The sequence below is a fragment of the Nicotiana sylvestris genome, chromosome 2 (genome assembly GCF_000393655.2).
Source record: "Nicotiana sylvestris chromosome 2, ASM39365v2, whole genome shotgun sequence".
NCBI lineage: Eukaryota > Viridiplantae > Streptophyta > Magnoliopsida > Solanales > Solanaceae > Nicotiana > Nicotiana sylvestris.
This window is the reverse complement of record NC_091058.1, coordinates 184,476,848-184,497,195: the sequence shown is the minus strand read 5'-3', so window position 1 is coordinate 184,497,195 and position 20,348 is coordinate 184,476,848. Positions and strand designations below refer to the sequence as shown.

Here is a 20,348-nt window from a genome sequence, read left to right as displayed (position 1 = left end):
CTTTAATACGGAAGATTTATAAGAACCACAGAAACTTACATGGAACACATGAATATATGCAGAAAATCCTCTGAAATCCCATTTCTACATTAAGAGGTTTCTTCTTTATTGTACATTTTTTAGATCCAAAAAATGGCTAATGGGCAGCTGAAACTTGTTATATTTTTGCTTTTGATCCTTAATTTCTGCATGCATGTCATTGTTTTAGGCATTGGTTGTTGGGCCATGAATTTTGCCATTGACCATGGTTTCATCATGGGTAAATGTTGGTCATCAACAGTCCAATATTCGGTTTCATGGCTTCATGACCCCTAACCAATCCTTGCCACACCTAGCAACCCCTTGACACCCCTTAATTCCTAGATCTTCTATCTGTTAGACTTGTGAAACTTTCTCATTTAAAAGCTTAATTAAATTGTTAGAGAGGACACACCTTTAGTTACATAGGCCAAACATGTGTAGATTCTTTTGATGATCGGTGGCTATAAGATGAAGCTCATGAACTCTATATGCATCGCTGGTATCATGTTGAATTATATCACCGCCTCATCTAAAAGTTTAAAAACCTGCGCTTGACAATCTTTTAGTTACTTAATTACATTGTCAACACTATCTTCGTTATAACACCCTACTCTAGGCCTATGAAACGAGGCCATTGTGCACAGACTATATATCTGTTTACTAAAAATGTTCTATCTATCATTAAAAGTTTGTGTGTGTCAGTGGTTCTTAACAGGTACAGGATTTAATCTTCAGCAACACTTCTCTCCAATATACTTCCCAATGGGCAATGCTGCCACTGGATTCTTTTGTAGTCTTTGCTTTGATTGGGGCGTTGCCTCAGTCCTCTCTGATTCAATCACATTCGCCATTGGAATATGGGCAGTTCATCAGCTGCTGCTTCTGCTGCCAGCCTGCCACCATCGCCTAGAGTCTTACAATCCTTGCCATGTTTCATATTCTTCTATGAAAACGGTAAATACATTTGGTGTTGACGCGGTTACACCAAATAAATAAACGCAAAACATGTGTTTTGATATACACTTTTATCATTTAATACATATTCTCACTTTGATTTTAAAGTACTAAGATTAAATTTCTTAGTTCACAATCTATTTATGCCTCTCAACATATAACTTACAATAATGTTCTCCCGTGCAGTTTTGCCTGGAAAAAGCCAGACTAATAAGTACATTAATTAAAGTTGATTTTATGCCAGTCCCAGGAGACACTTGTATATGGTTGTTAATTCTTTGCATACTTATGGAAAATGCCAGTCGTAGATTCCCCTTTTTAATTGTTTTTCATCCATTTGAAGAAAACAATGGAAGCATTCTTAATCATTCGCTCAATTGGTACCGCAACTCTATGGAACATGATGTCACTGCACACACGATAGAAATCTCTCAAAATCAAAAGATATAGCATAACATGGCTGAAAAAGAATACCTGGGAGCAAACAATCTGTTCAAATTTGACAAGTCTTTCCACAAAGCTAATTATCGTATATTTGAACACGCATTTGACTTGGTGAAGAACCCATAAGATGTGAATGTCTTTGCCTAATCACGTTCTAAACCACGATGAGTACACGAGTAAGGAGTTCTTAGCTGTTTTTCAAACAAAACAAGGATTATTGAATATATAATTGTGTAGCTACGGTTGTCGCCCATAATTCAAAGAAGAAGAAGACTACTGTATAACTTCCATGATCCACCAGATGCCACCAAATGTTGATTATTGACTCAAGCAATTTCATGCTTTCTTTCTGCATCAAAAAAGAATTGATTAGAATTATATTGATTAGAATTATAAGGATCATGCATTAAAATGCTTAGTGAGAGAGATTATTCTGAATTGCAAGATAAAAAGTATACAAACTCAATAAAACAGTCATTAGGCCTTCCGAGATGAATGGAAAAAGTCATGCACAGAAACAGGAAGATGCACCCGATAACCTCAACATCCTTACCAAGAACTGTAAGATAGTTTGTTATTGGCAAGTTGGAAGTTGGATTCTTCCTACATCGGAAGAAAGAAGTTCCGTGTCTGTCATGTGAAACACTCCCGGGACCGATCTTACTCGTACCGTGTTTGTTAGCCTCGGAACTGATCATTATGAAATAGCACATAACAGGCACGAGATTGTCTCAACAGGCACGAGATTGTCTCAACAGGCACGAGATTGACTCAACAGGCACGAGATTGTCTCAACAGGCACGAGACTGACTCAACAGGCATGAGATTAACTCAACAGGCACGAGATCCTAGAGTTAATTATTTATTTGAATTTTAAATTCAAAATTCGAATAAATAGTCGTGTCTGTTTGTGAAACAGGACATCTTTTCTGAAAGAGTCTATTGGTTGCCTATAAATACACAAGAATTCCAACGAAGTGGAGATAGAAAATCACAAGTGTTACTGCAGGCTTTGTTGTATCCTGAAGAGAATCGTTTTGTATTTTCCCTAAATTAATATACAGGCGATAACTCTTTAAGGACAATCCATTTTCACGCCTCAAAGCCAATTTTGTTTATTATTTTTCTAACAATCTTAAAGAGTTATACTGCTATGGAGAAATTGATGTCTGTTGTTGAGAATCCGAAGGAGTTCATCAAACTTGATCGCTTTGATGGAACAAACTTTACCCGTTGGAGAGACAAGATGATATTCTTGTTGTCCGCTCTCAATATCTACTATTGTTCTTGATTCTGCCTTGCCTCCGATGCCTGAGCCCACAGCAGAAGATTCTGACGTAGTCAAGGAAGAAAGGAAGAAACGAGAACATGATGAACTGTTGTGTCGCGGCCATATTCTGAATACTTTGACAGATCGACTCTATGATCTTTACTGCAATCTGAAGTCACCAAGAGAGATTTGGACTGCTCTACAAACTGCATACCAGAATGAAAAACAAGGTATTGACAAATTCCTGGCTCTGCAGTACTTTGAATTTAAAATATTTGAAACTAGGCCTATAATGGATCAGATTCATGAACTGCAAATCTTAGTATCAAAACTAAGTGATCTTGAAGTTAAAATTCCTGATGCACTTCAAATAGGTGCTATTCCTTCGAAATTGCCTTCCTCGTGGAATGACTATAGAAAGAAAATCCTACATTCTATGGATAAAATGACTGTGGAACAATTTCGTACTCACATTCAAATTGAAAGTGAGACTCGTGCTCGTGATGCTATTAATCAGCCTTCGAGTTCCGCAGTCAATTTTGTCAGTCAGAATGATTCAGGAAGTGGGAACAAACATCTGAAAGTTTCCAAAAAGTCTTCTTTTAAAAAGAGAAAGAACTTTAGTTGTCATCATTGTGGAAAGAAAGGCCATATGATTCGGGACTGCAGATATAGAAAGGCAGGAATAAATTTCAATGCAGGCAATACCGAAAAGTCTAGAAAGATTAAAAAATCTAAAAATTTTGAAAAGGCAAACGTAGTGGAAAATTCTGCCCAAGGACTGGTTGTCATGGTTTCCGCAATGCAAATTGGTATGGTCACAGAGTTGAATGTGGCTACCGCTGCTACAAATACTCAAGACTGGTGGCTAGATTCGGGTGCTACTATTCATGTCTGTTATGACAAGAAGATGTTCAAGACATATGCAGAAGTGCAGGATTCTGAACAAGTCTTGATGGGAAACCATGTTGCGGCAGATGTTGCTGGAAAAGGAAGTATTGAGATTAACTTCACATCTGGCCAGAAGTTGACGTTACTGAATGTGTATCATGTTCCTGATATGAAGAAAAACTTAATGTCCGCTGCTTTGCTGTCAAAGAAAGGCTTCAAGATAGTTATTGAGTCTGATCATGTAATAGTGTCTAAGAATGGTGTTTTTGTTGGAAAAGGCTATAACTGTAACGGCATGTTCAAATTGAGTATTAATGAAATAAATTATGTTTCTGCTTACATCGTTGAGTCTGATTCTTGTTTATGGCATGCTAGACTAGGACATTTAAATTTTGGCTCCTTGAATTATATGTCCAAAAATGGTTATATCTCATGTAAAACTCAACATATAAAATGTGAAATTTGCATACAAGCAAAGATGACAAAGAAACCATTTCGTAAAGTTGAAAGATCCACAGAACTATTAGATTTAATACATTCAGACTTGTGTGAATTAAATGGAGAATTAACTAGAGGAGGCAAAAGATATTTTATTACTTTTATAGACGACTTCTCTAGATTTACATATGTTTACCTACTTAGAACTAAGGACGAAGCTTTTCAAAAGTTTAAAGAATACAAGTCTGTTGTGGAAAATCAAAGGAGTAGGAAAATTAAAATTATTCGAAGTGATAGAGGCGGAGAATATTTTCCTAACGAATTTAATAAGTTCTGTGAAGAGCATGGCCTAATACATCAAATGAGTGCCCCTTATACTCCTCAACAAAATGGGTTAGCGGAAAGGAAAAATAGAACTTTGGTGGATATGGTTAATGCTATGTTACTTAATGCACATTTGCCACATAATTTATGGGGTGAAGCACTACTAACTGCATGTTATATTTTAAATAGAGTGCCTTCAAAGAGTATGCATATTTCGCCTTATGAGCTTTGGAATGGTAGAAAACCAAATTTAAATTATTTTAAAGTGTGGGGGTGTATATCCTATTATAGAGTACCTGACCATCAAAGAACAAAATTGGGTCCTAGAGGAATTAAAAGTGTTTTTGTAGGATATGCACAACACTCCAAAGCTTATAGACTGCTAGATCTAGAATCTAATGTCATTATAGAATCTATACATGTTGAATTTATTGAAAATAGATTTATAAATGACAATGTTGATGAAATGACTGAAATAAATGGAAAACGTATTGATGCTAATAAATTGTCGCTTTCTGAAATTATTAAAACTAAGGAAAGAAGTGATGATATGCAGATAGAACCAAGGAAAAGCCAAAGAATAAGAAAAGAAAAACATCTTGGTTCTGATTTTATTTCTTCACAATCTATAGTATTTCTTGTTGAAGGAGATAGGACAAACGTTTGTAATCAAATTCCTATTATATTAAATGTTGAAGAAGACCCAAAGACGTTTCAAGAAGCAATGTCTTCTAGAGACGCTGCCTTTTGGAAAGAGGCCATTAATGATGAAATGGACTCAATTATATCCAACAACACTTGGGTTTTGGTTGATCTTCCTCTTGGATCAAAACCTATAGGTTGTAAGTGGGTCTTTAGGAGAAAGTACAATACAGATGGTTCTGTCCAAACCTTCAAAGCAAGATTAGTTGCAAAAGGTTTCACTCAAAAGGAAGGCATAGACTATTTTGATACATATGCTCCTGTTGCAAGAATAACATCCATTAGAGTCCTTTTATCCTTGGCCTCTATCTATGATCTTTACGTACATCAAATGGATGTTAAAACAGCCTTTTTAAATGGGAACCTTAGTGAAGAAATATATATGCAACAACCTGAAGGTTTTGTTCTTCCGGGAAACGAGAAGAAAGTTTGTAAATTGATAAAGTCTCTTTATGGTCTTAAACAAGCGCCTAAACAGTGGCATGAAAGATTTGATAGTGTAATACTATCAACCGGATTCGTACATAATAATGCAGACAAGTGCATTTACTCTAAATTTACAAAAGAATATGGAGTAATAATTTGTTTATATGTCGATGACATGCTGATTTTTGGTACGAATCTACAAGGAATTACCGAGACCAAGAAGTATCTAACCTCAGTTTTTAAAATGAAGGATTTAAATGAAGTTGATACTATTTTGGGAATCAAGGTCAAAAGAGATAACAAGCAAGTGACTTTGTCACAAGCACATTATATAGATAAAATCCTTACTAAATTCAGTCATTTAGGAATAAAGGGGTATAATACTCCTTATGATTCTAGTGTTAAGCTAACTGCAAATACTGGAAGAGCAGTAGCACAGTTGGAGTATGCAAGTGCGATAGGTAGTATGATGTATGCAATGCATTGCACTAGACCCGACATTGCATTTGCTGTTTGTAAACTTTCAAGGTTTACCAGTAATCCAGGTAATGATCATTGGAAAGCAATAAGTAGAGTACTTGGATATTTAAAATATACAAAGCACTTAGGCATTTGCTATAATGGTTTTCCTAATGTATTAGAGGGATATTCTGATGCAAGTTGGATTACAAGTGTTAATGATAATAAATCCACATCAGGATGGATATTTACTCTAGGCGGTGGAGCCATTAGTTGGGCATCCAAGAAACAAACATGTATTTCCCATTCTACTATGGAATCTGAATTTATTGCATTAGCAGCTGCTGGAAAAGAAGCAGAATGGCTGAGGAATATGTTACTTGATATAAAGTTGTGGCCACAACCTATGCCAGCCATTTCCATATTCTGTGATAGTGAGACTACAATGTGTGTTGCTCACAATAAAATATATAATGGGAAATCGAGACATATAAGCTTGAGACATGCTTATATAAGAGAATTAATTACAAATGGAGCTATAGCTATAATATATGTGAGATCAAATAAGAATTTGGCTGATCCACTTACGAAGCCATTAGGTAGAGATGTAGTACAACAAACTTGTGGAGGGATGGGGCTGAGACCCTTAAATTAAATACAAGGAATGGGAACCCCACTTTGAGTTAGTATACACTCTAACAATATAAGTTCAATGGGTAATAACAAGTTACTTGTATTGTTTAAGCACTGATCTCCTCTTTAGGAGCCCTAATTCTATTGTACTACTTACTGTTATATGAGGAGTTAAGGAGTTGTTAAATGCTTGTTATAACAGGGGCATAAAGACAAACTCCAAAGTGCATACTGTTACATGAAGAGGTTGATTAATCTTAATGGAATTATTAATGTCTGGAGTAACAGGGACATAGTAACTAATTCCACCTATATGAATATTGAAGTGGTGCCGCTTCTAGCAAGATTTAAAGGGTTGATCTTGTAAATATTCATGAATTCAGGATGAGCACATGGCCGTAAACGTGCTAAAGCGAATACTGGATTTTCTAAGCTACTAGATAACGCTGTGTGTGTGGTATTTTCGGTTTTGGCACAAGGATTTGTGGTTCAAATCTTAAGATACCATTAACTTCGTCAAAACTTTAATATACTTACACTAAAGGAAAGTTCAAATCTGTAAAAGATACTTTCAATTATTCACAAGTGTTATGAAGTGAAATAACAAACTAGTGGGGGATTGTAAGATAGTTTGTTATTGGCAAGTTGGAAGTTGGATTCTTCCCACATCGGGAAGAAAGAAGTTCCGTGCCTGTCATGTGAAACACTCCCGGGACCGACCTTACTCGTACCGTGCCTGTTAGCCTCGGAACTGATCATTATGAAATAGCACATAACAGGCACGAGATTGTCTCAACAGGCACGAGACTGACTCAACAGGCACGAGATTGTCTCAACAGGCACGAGACTGACTCAACAGGCACGAGATTAACTCAACAGGCACAAGATCCTAGAGTTAATTATTTATTTGAATTTTAAATTCAAAATTCGAATAAATAGTCGTGTCTGTTTGTGAAACAAGACATCTTTTCTGAAAGGGTCTATTGGTTGCCTATAAATACACAAGAATTCCAACGAAGTGGAGATAGAAAATCACAAGTGTTACTGCAGGCTTTGTTGTATCCTGAATAGAATCGTTTTGTATTTTCCCTAAATTAATATACAGGCGATAACTCTTTAAGGACAGTCCATTTTCACGCCTCAAAGCCAATTTTGTTTATTATTTTTCTAACAAGAACAGCCTAACAAGTTGGAAGAACAATGTCACAGGGTTCAAATTCGAACTTATCAGCCTTTGGAGCAGAAATTTTTTAAGATTCTAAAATAGATCAATCATCAAATATCGACATAAGTTTTGGAAGTAACAAGCATGCGGTCCCTAACAGTTTGATCCCCTTAACCCTTGAAAAAGAAAGACTGATAATAACCTTCTTTACTTGAGAATTGAAGAATCTTCATCTGGGAATAAACCCTCTAACCTCTAAGAAGTTGCATCTAGACCATGGAAGATTGGAAGTTTGTGAAAATCAAACATTCTGGAAAACTTGCTAGCTAAATCCATCTGGAACCAGGGAAGTATGAATGCCATGGTATAAGTATTGGGCTCTCTTTTTTCTGGTGCAAGAGAAGAGAAGAAACGAAGGCAACGAGATAGAGAGAGTAGTGACAGCCGAAAAGACAAAAGATAAGGCTAGAAATGAATGGTCTGCTCGTAACTGCCAAATTAGAGATGACAACAAGAACAAGAACAAGTAACGACTAAGAAATAGAGGCGGATTTTGAACTCGTCTAACTTTCTCAGAATCATGATCATTATCACCATATCACTGAAGAACCAAAGTAAATTGCACGATGGATGTCTTGCAATTCTTGATGCACAGCCATAACAGTTTCTTTTACCCCAAGTAAGCCATAATCACAGCATTTTCCCATACACTTTCGTTGACAATAGTTCATAACTTAAAATTTGGTATATATATATTTTTCTCGGTATCTTTCATAAAGTTATTCCCCCTGCCGGTAAGAGTACTGAAAATGATGTTTTTGTTCTTATCATGTGGATAAGAGCCGACGGAATACCCTGCCTCATCTGCCCTCTTTCTCAACTTTAGTTTCAGTTGTAACCTTTACTCCTTGCTTCATAAAGATATCAGCCGGCTTTCTACCATCCCCTGATATTATTTAGGTTGAATACATAGACAGCCCATCGAACTTGTCACAAAGTTTCATGTAGACACCTTAACTAAATATATGACCAATTGAAATATTGAACACTTTAAAAATATCCAGTCCAAAAAACAAATAGCGTGTAGACTGTAGTATACAAGCCAGTGGCAATAAACGAATAAATTTGTGATAAGTGTAAAAGGAAAAACTAGAAGGCATAAAAGAAATACACGAGCTTCTTCTTCAACAATTTCGAGCCTGCGGCAGATACACGAGCTTCTTCATCCGGTGACTGATTTTGATCCATGACATCAGTGAAACCAAAAACTAGACCAGAAAAGCTAAGAGAAGCAACATTGTAAACGAAGTCGGCACTGTGTTTGCTGCAACTGCTGGCTTAACCTAGCTTTCAAAGTGTTTTATAGGAAGAAAGTATCGAGCCAATATGCAATTAATTCTACTCTATAACTGAAAAAAGGAGAAAAATTCAGGTTTGAAGTAAGCTCTCTGCCAGTCTGCCTCTGCCCGAAAAAACGGTGATGGAATTGAGAAAAACAGAGCAAAAAAAAAAAATATAAGAGAAGAAGAAAAAGGAAGGAAGGAAGGAAGAAAGAATGCTCTAAAAAGCTCTCCACTGCTCGCTCGAAAACAACCCAGCGGAAAAAAATAGGAGAACAAGAAGAAAGAAAGAAGAATGAAGAAAGAAGAAAAAAGAAAGAAAGAAAGAAGAAGAAGAAAGAAAGAAAATGGATAAAGGTAGAAACTTGAAGAAGGAAAAGAAAGGAGAAGAAGAAAGAAGAAAAGAGAAGCATACCTGATGTCCTGATCGAAGAAACTTGAAGAAGAAAGAGGAAATCTTGTTTGCTTCTTTGCTGTGGGGCTGGGTCGACGAACTCAAGCCCTAATTTATATTTTAATCGCCGACAATCGCGGCCTTTTTCTTTTCCTTTTTTCAAAAAAGCATCGCTGCTGGTGCCTTTCGCTACCCAACGTCTCTCACTACTCAAGCAGAGGCGCTCGCCTTTTTGATATCGCCACACAACAGAGGCAAATAGCGCCAGAGGCATGCATCACATCGCATCGCCTCACACTATTACCGCTGAGGCAAGCGCTATTTACAACCCTGAGCTAGAGTTAAGTCACGAGACTTCACTGGGCTTCACCCTCCCACCTTCACATGCATGGACCCAAAAGCAGCGAATGCAATTTTTGGAGAAAATTGAAGAAATATTTATTTCAGTAGGTTGTCTGGATACTCAGGCTATTGAGCAGGTTGGGTAGCAGTTGACTCAAGCTGAAAGATGGTTGAGAACTTACAAGAAGAGCAGAGGTCTGAATCTACCATCAATCTCTTGGCCACAGTTCACACAGGCTTTCATGGAAAGGTTCCTGCCCAGCAGCCAACAGGATGAACTCAGGCGTGTATTTGAAAACCTCGTATGATGACAGTTACGGAGTATGAAATGGAGTTTAACAAGGTAGCAGAGCATACCCCCATCTTGGTCCCTACAGAAAAAGAAAGGGTCAAAAGATCTGTGGACGGTCTTAATCCCTGTACTCCATCTTGATCCCTACATAGTCAAACGCATAGAGGTTTTTGACAGAATTATCAAACAATATTGGGAGGCTAGCAAAAAGCCAAAGACCATAGGTGGTAATAGCGTGCAGATAGGTGGAGCAAAGAATAGAAATCACATAGCTCAGAGTCAATCAATGGCTCAATCCTTTTCGTACCTGTCTCCCTCCGGGCAGAATCAACAGGCTTGAAATCAAGCTTATCAGGGGCATAGTACACCTACTGAGAGTCGGACAGTTCAGTCTTACCCCTAATTCCCTACTTGTCAGAAAATACATTATGGACTTTGTCGATTTGGTCAAAGGGGATACTACCATTGCAATGATCCACGCCATATGAGAGATTGCCTTCAACTCGAGCAGGCACAGCTACTCGGGCAGCTTCTACAGCTACTACTCTCACTGTACCTCCTCCAGTTCGGTTTAATAACCCAGTAGGTTGTGGTGTAGGTAGGAAAGGAGCTCAGGCAAATGGCGGACCAACTAGGCTTTGTGCCGCCCATAACGAAGGGCGGGCCAACGAGGACGAGTTGAGTAAGACTGACAGGCTTCTAGGCTGGCAAGCTTCTAAAGAAGGGGTACTCATGTCATCTTACGCAAATTCCACAACAGAATGGGAGACGAAAATGAAGAGCTTTATAAGGCACAACAAGTTCACATGGTACACGCGCTTTTGGGGCTCGATATGGCGTAGCCCGAAAGAAAATTCCTTGCGGGCTTAGGCCCAAAACGGACAATACGTGTCATGGGCTTGGGTCATGACAAATATAGTATCGGGACGATAGTGGGGCAAACCTCAGCGAGGATGCTGAGTCCTGGGGGGGGGGGGAATGTGACACCCATAATGTAGGGCGGGCAAACGAGGGCGATTCGAGTAGGACTTGCAAGCTTCTTGGTTGGCAAGCTTGGCAAACTTCTGAAGAAGGGGTGCACATGTCACCTTAGGCAAATTCCATATTGAAATGGGAGAGGAAAGTGAAGAGCTTTATAAGGTACAACACCAATCCACATGATACGCGCACTGTTGGGACTCGATTTGGCATAGCCTAAAAGACAAATTCCTGCGGGTCTAAGTCCAAAGCGGACAATACATACCATGTGCTTGGGCCGTGACAGACTAACAGAGAGCAGAGGCATCAAATATCGTCATCACGGGTAATTTAATAGTGTGACCGTCTTTCTTATACTTTGATAGACCAAGGTTCTACCATTTCTTGTGTGTCACACTTCCTTACTATAGGATTTGGAAAATAACCCAAACAACTAGAAATTTCCTTTGAGGTTTCAATACCTGTTGGAAACTCGTGAGGAGTTGATTATGATACGTCTTTCACATAGAAACGATATACCCTCCAACAACAAGAATCCAATCACAAACTGTCGACCTAGTTGAGTAAAAGGTAACACTACAAACGGAAATACCATATTTTGTGAGCAAGGGAGATATATAGGATGTATAGGACAAAGGTCCTAGTTAGAAAGTGAGTGCGTGAGTTGATGATGTGAGAATGAACCCCGAGGGAGAGGTTAAAGGAGCACGACACAGCTAAGGCTAAGAACGTTGCGCATGTTGACATGGGAATATGAAAGTAGAAATAACGTGACTCTATGAATTAGCACAAGCACTTTTATAAGCATAAAAAAGAGTTGCCTAATGAGTCATGGTGAGTTTATTCCACTAGCAGCCCTAATAGTTGGACGACAGTTGTTACAAGAGAGAGTGATAACCTTGATTTATATATTGATGCCTTGGTGATGTTGTATATTGTGGGATCAAGTGATTGGATGTAGAGATGCTGCATTGTGATATTTGGGCAAGTGAAATTTATTTGTGTAACTCTAGTTATAAAGTAAACTTTGCCGAACTTTCGAAAAACATGGGGAGCTTGCCAAATTTTGGTACACAAAGGATATTAGAATTTGACATAAGGCCTAAACATTCACTCTCAATTCAAGGAGTAACCAAGTTTGATAGTCGAGGAGAAATGTCATTATGCCCCGAAAAATCTTTCGCTAAGTATTACGTCATCATTCAAACCCTAAGATAGACACATGGGGGTTCGAAAAGTTCTAAAGGTGTATAATACCTAAATCTTATGTTTGGAAGGTCATATGGACATCTATAAGGGAGGAGAGGTAGTTTGGAACAAAACGGAAATGTTTACGAGAAGAAAGTGAACATAGACGCACATGACCTAATTTCAAGCAATCATATCTCCCAATGTATAGTAAATTGAGCATCATATCTCCCAATGTATAGTAAATTGAGCTATGTATCAAATAAAAGCACTAGGTGTCTCGTTTCCAGAACTTCACCGTTCATCATTCTGACATTCTTACAAGAAGTTATTACTTTTATACTAAAGGGTAGCAGAGCAGCAATCTGTTCCGGGAAAAATACCTTGGCACGACATGCCATGCGACATGTGGCACGACGTGCCAGGCCAAATTTGGGACAGATGGGCGAAAATTTGAGTTTCTGAAAATGCCCTCTTGGCACGGGGTGCCGTGCAACATGTGGCAAGACGTGCCACGTCAAATTTTTAGCCTAATGTAACACTTAACGCGTATCTTACAAGTCACTTCGAGGAGAGAGACACCTAGTTATTTCTACATCATTTTTGAAAGGTTTTTCAGAGCAAGAACGACCTAAGGCTTCCCCAATCCACCCAAGATAAGATCCCTAGCCATAATAGGACTGCCACCAATAGTTGGAATATAAGTAGATATAACAGTGTGTTTCAAGCTGGTGCAGAACTATTAAATCATTGAGTTTAGGAGGTATAAAAGACTGCTAAAAAATTTCAAGAGGAAATGAAATCAACCAGCAGTATATTCAGCTATTAAGAAGCTTTCTGTGGGCTGCACAACCTTTCTTATCATCATCTTTTCTTCTTGTAATAAATCAGGTAATGATTTAGAAATGCCTTATGAATGAAACCACACAGTAGCAGTTCAAAGACACAGCAAAAAAACTATTTTCAGATAAAAAACACCTAGTGATTATATCAACAAAATCAAGTATAAGACACAAAACGACCAAAAGTATATATATCCAACTAATAAAAGGCTACACCATATTTTTTTCTTGTAAACCTTTCACTGGTAAACAGGAATTTGCATAGGGAATACATCAAAAAGAAGGATCATTTCCCACCTAAAGTTATGTATTTGATCCTGCAAAAACCTCAAATAAGCCACAGCAATTCTTCCAGGAAGTTGTTTGCACTGGTCGCGGAGCCAAAGCCACTGGCTGATGCAAATAGTTATGTAAGGGAAAAAGTTAACAAAATTTTCACTACATAAAAAATAAACAATTTGGAACGCTGCAATGCATAATTTGGAGCATTCTTATAACCGAATGAAACAAAAAGCAAGAGAAGAATGTAGAAGACCTGATGCTCATAGCATTCGTGAGTGGGAGTCTCTTTCACATTATCTGGATGAACAGTGGCATCAACTGTAGGAGCATTGTAAGACAGTTCTAGTTTCTCTTCATCTTCTTTGAACGTGGAGACTTTTGCATCTGAAGCTGCTATAGCACCATCATGCAATGTTTCACTTGCTTCATCAATCCTTTTCTCTAATTCCAGCAGAACTTCTGAAACCGTGGCTTTTCCATCCACAAAACCCAAATTTTCCTTCATTGCCGGTTCCGCAGTGTGTGATTTCACATTATCAGTATTAGATGAACCCGTTGTCACTTGAATTGTGTCAGATAAAGAGGCTGTTTCCACAATTGATTTACGAGCATCTGCTCCTGGAAGGTTCTCAACGACTTGGTCATTAGCAAAAGAATCAGGTTCCTTCACTAATTCAACAGGTGGAGCATTATCAACCAAGAAATTCTTGTCAACAACAGCAGGTTTTTCATCCGAACTGCTGCTACTGCAGCAGTTGCTGCTACTACTACTACTGGAACTCCTCCGTGAGCCTTTTTCAGAAGGTTCTTTCCCGGATTCAACATGCTCAATATTTATGTTCAGGCTCTCGGATCCATCATGCTTTAGGTCTTCTCCTACCATAGTATGGTTCATCCCCCAGTGATTCAGAAAGGAATCAAGTGAATTACAATCACTCAGAAGTTATATAAACCCACATATCAAAACTAACTTTAAATAGAAAATAACGAAATTAACATGGGTTGGCATTGATTTCAGAAATTGGAAACGACTCTTAGCAATACAATCATGAATCAAGCACAAAACACTCTTATATACAAATGTGTGCGTCCAAACTAAAAAGACAATGAATTGGAGAATAACTGCGAGACACATGAGTACGGAAAAACATATACTAAAGTAAGCGATACAAGAGCATATAACAAAGCAATTGAGAGACAAGTCAAAGCTGTAAAGTTCTTAAAGGTGAGAAATTGATACAAAGTGGCATATTGGTGTGTCCAGATTGGACTAACAGAGCGTAAGCACAGTATCACATTTACTTCAGTCTAGACGAGTAAGATTCACTTGACAACTGTAACAGACTGCTCAATGATTTAAGTAAAACTAACCACAAGCTGATGAAAAAGATTTTAAAAAAGAAGAAGTACTATTTAAAGGAAGTACCATGAGAGTTGGAAGGGTCCTTTGCTTGCAATTCCTTCTTTTTCTTGGCAGCTTTACGCTTCTTGGCACCTGATGGCATGATGATTGTTCGATTCTAATGGTCTGGACCCTCTCTTGTTCTCTGATTCTATTTAATTCTGTAACTTTGCTTTGTGGGAGCTGAAAATGGTGGGAGTAATACTTAAAAAGGACTGGCAGATTGTGGGAGGAAGATGGGGATTGGCTCACCCCTATGGCTATTTCACGAGGGGCGTCACTTTTCCGTGAATATTGTTCGTGTTACTCTCACTTTTTTGCTTTTAATTTAATTATATGTCCGTACATACTCCCACCGTTTTAATTTTGATTGTTCTTATTTTCTTTTTAGTTCATGTCTAAAATAATGATCTTTTTATATTTGAAAATTATTTTTACATAATAATTTATAGAGACACAATATATATATGATTTGCTTTATTTTAAATCATAAGTTCAAACGTTCTCATTTTTCTTAAATTATGTGGTCAAAATTGATTCACATAAATTGAAATTTAGAGAGTACTATTTTTATTTTATCTTCTTTTTTTTGGGGGTTGGGGGATAGAGTTTTTTCTTTTTGTTTTAAAAAGTCAAAGTTAAAGTTCATATATGGTGGAAACTGGAGTAGCAAGATCTAATTATTTTCCATTAAAACATCATGAGAGTGTGTTTTGGTGGAAATCTTTATTCGAAAAGTTTTGATGTTTTAACCAATTTAAACAAAAATAACGGTGTTAGTTTGTATAAGTCCACCAATCAGTAGAATAGTTGGTCCTCTATGATGTTATGTTGAGAATGCTAATAAAGTTGTAAATAAATGAGACACAGGATTTTTATGTGGAAAAATCCCAACTTAAAGGGACAAAAACCACAACCTACACCTGCAGGCTTTCAACTTCACTAACTTTTAAACACCCGTTACAAGTCACTTTGTAATGACTCAATTACATAGAATTCAACTCAACTAACTTGTGGTACTCTCACCACAAGCCACTTTGTCACTCTCTAGTTACAAAGACTGTAACTAACTTGTGATACTCTTATCACAAGCCACTTTGTCACTATCTAGTTACAAAGACTTTAACTTATGACTAAACCTAGTCACAACATAAACTCAGAGAGTTTACGAATTTTACAAAAGGGTTCCTAATCAACGCTTCTGGCTAAGCAGTTTAGGAGATACAATAAGAACAATCACAAAGTTACAACTCAACTAAGGACAACAAAATACTAACTTTAGGAACTGGTCCGTAGTGTCACACCTCCGTTTTACCTACACCCCCCGAAGGGTATAAATGAGTTTTTCCAATTAAAGGACAATCGAAATGGGATTTATTGTTAAAAGATTCAGAGTCGCCACTTGGGAGATTTATGGTATCCCAAGTCACCGGTTGAAGCCCGAATCGAGGAAAAGCTTGACTCTGTTTAACAGTCCGCGAACCAGAAATCCGAGTAAGGAATTCTGTTAACCCGGGAGAAGGTGTTAGGCATTCCCGAGTTCCGTGGTTCTAGCACGGGCGCTCAACTGTTATATTCGGCTTAATTACCTGATTTTAAACAATTATGAATCTATGTGCAAATTTTAGTTTTAACCGCTTTTATTCATTTTTTAAAGAAAATTGCAACGTTATTAAAACACGTCTCGAATCACGTCACATAAATGCACCCGTGGTTTTTTGACATATCATAACATTGTTGAGATTTTGATTTGGGTCACATAAATGTGCACTCGAGTTTAGGAAAATAATTTATTAAAATAACACGCCTAAAGCAATTACGCATTTGCAACTTTGCGAGGGCCATGGAAATTCAATAGGTGGCACACCTCGAATTTTAAGGATCAAATAAGATTAATTAAAGGAGGGACATGCAATTGTCATTTTTGTTTGGCACGGCACACCTCAATCTACTATAATCAAGAGGTTTCTAAATTAAATTATGAGGGTCATTCATTCAGTGGGTTATTATGGCATACCTCGAGTTCTAGAGAGTTACTAATATTTTAAGTATTAACTGGTTCAACTCCAAATTAAGCCACACGAACCACTTCGATTTTGCATTCCCTAATTCTAAACCAAATTCAATTACAACTAACTAAATTCCTTCAACTAATCTAGCATGGCTCAACAAACAAACGCAATCTAAAAATCACAATTGCTACTACTAGATTGTAACTATGAGGCTAACAAGACAAAACTGAATATCAACATAGCATCAAAAGAAGTCTAAAACTAAAAACGATTAACTGGATTTTATAGAACTTGGTAAAGCTCATGTGAGAAAAGCTCCTAATCGGCATTTAAACAATCCAAAACAAATAACAGTGACAACTTATTATGGAAATCAAACATCCAAAATGATGTAAAGGAAATAATGATGAGGAAAAGATGTGATACTTCACTGATTTAATTTTCCGAAACAGAAATGAGCCTTCAATTCTGGACCACGGATGAAATGGTTGACAGAACCTCGCCGGAGACCTCTGGACGGGACTCAAAACTCAAATACGACCACCTTAATGTGAGTACCTCCAAGACATTAAAATACCTCAGAGACGGACAAACAAACACCCTCCGTTCCTCCTCCTCCATTTTCTGTTTCTGTATTTTCTAAAAAAATTCACTGTTTCTCCTCCATTTTCTGTTGTTGTTCCCCTATCTCCCTCCCATGTCCATTTATATATGTGTGTGTCTGTGTGTTGAAGCTGCTGGGAGATGAACTGAGGTGAGCAATTGCGGCTGTTATTGTTGCGTCTTAGGCGTTAGCTTTAGGGTTTTTCAAGTTTTTTTTTGAAGAAGGAGAAGAAGGCTGATGGGGTCTCGTTGTGAGGGTGAACAGAAGGAGTAGCGACGAGGTTCAGGGGTCGCGCCGCTGGTGAAAGATGGCAACGGGGAAAAGCTACTATGTGCGTGTGGCCGCCGGTGGAGTGGTAGCGACGGAGATCCTTGGTTCTAGGGTCCTCTCATAGCTGTTTAGATGTAAGGAAGATGAAGCTCATGTACTGGGGTCTGTTTTTGCACTGTTGCGGCTTTCTCCTCTCTTCAGTGTATTTCAGGTGTTAAGGTTTTGTGTTTGGTTCCATGCTCTCTTGTTCAAGAAGAAGAAGAAGCAGCCATGAGTGTGCGGCTAAGATCTTGTCTGCTTGGAGATGATGAAAGGTCCCTCAATGTAGAAAAACGGCTGATGGTGTTTATTTATGTAGAGTCTAGGTTTAGGTTATTATTTTGTGTATTTTGCCAATTAGTCCCTAGGTCTTTTGTGTTAAGTCCTTAGGGTCCTTTTTATTTGTTTTTGTTCAAAGAAGAGTCTAGAAAGTTTCATAGGCTTGATGGACTAATCCGAATTGGGCCAAGAATTGGGCTCCAAAACTCTTAAAATTGTGATCTAACACCTTAATTGACTCATTTTAAAATAAGATAAAAATACTACACAATGCAAAAGCTAACATGAAACTATTATATATTTTTTTTGTATTTTCAAAATTATATAAAGATAAAAATGAGGTACTATTTTTTGTATTTTTTATTTATTTATTTTTTAAATTTTTTTTTATGAAAGATACATACTAAAATATTTTTTTGTAATTTTCCATTTTTATGACGAAAATAAAGTAAAGAAGTCAAAAATAGTTAAAATGGATATATTAGGCCTAAGTTAAATATTTATGTGCTAAAATATAAAAAATCTTGGGGAGGGTCAAAAATAACATGTCTACAGCTGCCCCTCTTTGACTGAAAATGCGCAGAGTTTTCAGACAAAGATTGACTAGACAAGTTTTTTGACCTGACCCTTATTTGGAGAGACTAAAACTAAAAGAGAGGGGAATGTGACCGAGCCCTGGTATCTGAGCTACCTAAATATCCTTGGCTATAAAGGAATCAGGCCACGTGTAGTTCAGAGGTGAGTGAGAAGATGGAGTATGTCGAGGTGGACAGTCGGTCGAGGTGCCGTTCCACCGAGGTTCTGGTCCGCGGTCCTGTTATTACATCAAAATGAAAAATGAAAAAGACTAACTAAGTCTGTCAACTATGAGTTACAATATTCCTATCTATAAGTCTTCTGAAGCTTGATCTTGAGTCTTGAGTGGTTCTTCATGTAGACTTTAGATTTGAACCTTGACGCTTGCTAGTTGCAGGTGCTAGTTCATCCTACTTCAACTTTTCGGATCAAGACCAGACATGTAGTGCTTGTGATCTCGGTCATGTCTTGAGCAACCCACATCTTTCATCAACTTCTGCATTTGGATTAACTTCTTGCCTTTCTCTTTTGTTTTTTTTCGTTACTGTGACTAACTTCTGTTGATCACTTCGGACTGTTGACTCACATTCTTTCCGCGAGCCTCTTTTATTGCTGACTTGAGTTGCATTCTGAAGCTTTTCCTTTTCTCTAGGTGGACGCCTGATTGCCGAACTTGAATTATAATCTGAGACTACTATGAAGCTGTGATTTCACTGTTGTTGCTGCTGGTGCTACTGCTTACTGAACCCCTTATTACACCATAATAAAATAAAAGAAGCTAGACTAACTATGATCTATGAATTACACGAAATCTTATCTATATCCTCAAACTTGATCTTGCAGCTTTTGTTGCCATGTTGACTTGTATTTTCCTGGTGGAATTCCTTTGTTGTCGACTTGAATTGTAATCTGAGATGTTTTCCCTTTCTCGAGGTGAACGCCTGATTGCTGAAACTTGAATGTATTCCCTTATTCACCAGGTGGGCTCCTGATGGCTGAACTTGAAATGTATTCCCTTGTTCTCCAGGTGGGTGCCTGATTGTTGAACATTGAAATATATTCTCTTGTTCTTCAGGTGGGCGCCTGATTGCTGAATTTGAAATGTATTCCCTTGTTTTCCAGGTGGGCGCCTGATTGCTGAACTTTGAAATGTATTTTCTTGTTCTTCAGGTGGGCGCCTGATTGCTGAACTTGAAATGTATTCCCTTGTTCTCCAGGTGGGTGCCTGATTGTTGAACCTTGAAATGTATTCTCTTGTTCTTCAGGTGGGCGCCTGATTGCTGAACCTGAAATATATTCCCTTGTTCTCCAAGTGGGCGCCTGATTGCTGAACTTTGAAATGTATTCCCTTGTTCTTCAGGTGGGCGCCTGATTGCTGAACTTGAAATGTATTCCCTTGTTCTCCAGGTGGACGCCTGATTGCTGAACTTGAAATGTATTCCCTTGTTCTTCAGATGGGCGCCTGATTGCTGAACTTGAAATGTATTCCCTTGTTCTCCAGGTGGGCGCCTGATTGCTGAACTTGAAATGTATTCCCTTGTTTTCCAGGTGGGTGCCTGATTGCTGAACCTTGAAATGTATTCCCTTGTTCTTCAGGTGGGCGCCTGATTGCTGAACTTGAAATGTATTCCCTTATTCTCTAGGTGGGTGCCTGATTGCTGAACTTTGAAATATATTCCCTTATTCTTTAGGTGGGCGCCTGATTGCTGAACTTGAAATGTATTCCCTTGTTCTCCAGGTGGGCGCCTGATTGTTGAACTTGAAATGTATTCCATTTTTCT

General features: G+C 37.9%; 1 protein-coding gene across 8 annotated transcripts; it reads right to left on the bottom strand.

The window, feature by feature from the left end:
- Positions 1 to 1,682: 1,682 nt before the first annotated feature.
- LOC104210986 (uncharacterized) lies at positions 1,683 to 15,060 on the bottom strand. 8 transcript variants are annotated; one of them, XM_070168372.1, is made up of 5 exons: positions 14,812 to 15,060; positions 13,639 to 14,261; positions 13,401 to 13,492; positions 10,161 to 10,239; positions 9,320 to 10,057 (listed from the first exon to the last, which is right to left on the bottom strand). In XM_070168372.1, exons 1-5 carry the CDS (start codon positions 14,888 to 14,890, stop codon positions 10,013 to 10,015), a joined length of 918 nt encoding a protein of 305 aa, XP_070024473.1. In that variant the 5' UTR covers positions 14,891 to 15,060; the 3' UTR covers positions 9,320 to 10,012. The 8 variants fall into 8 exon arrangements, with proteins under 8 accessions (XP_070024475.1, XP_070024473.1, XP_070024474.1 ...); XM_070168373.1 differs by having other exon boundaries at positions 10,161 to 10,174; XM_070168374.1 differs by lacking the exons at positions 9,320 to 10,057; positions 10,161 to 10,239 and adding an exon at positions 1,683 to 1,768.
- Positions 15,061 to 20,348: the final 5,288 nt, after the last annotated feature.

Excerpts from the sequence above, each read along its gene's own strand:
- LOC104210986 (XM_009759971.2), bottom strand. The coding sequence starts at position 14,890 with ATGCCATCAGGTGCCAAGAAGCGTAAAGCTGCCAAGAAAAAGAAGGAA. Across the intron at positions 14,262-14,811 it reads GGACCCTTCCAACTCTCATG|GAGAAGACCTAAAGCATGAT; the intron begins GTACTTCCTTTA and ends ATACTATGGTAG. Across the intron at positions 13,493-13,638 it reads ACGAATGCTATGAGCATCAG|TGGCTTTGGCTCCGCGACCA; the intron begins GTCTTCTACATT and ends TGCATCAGCCAG.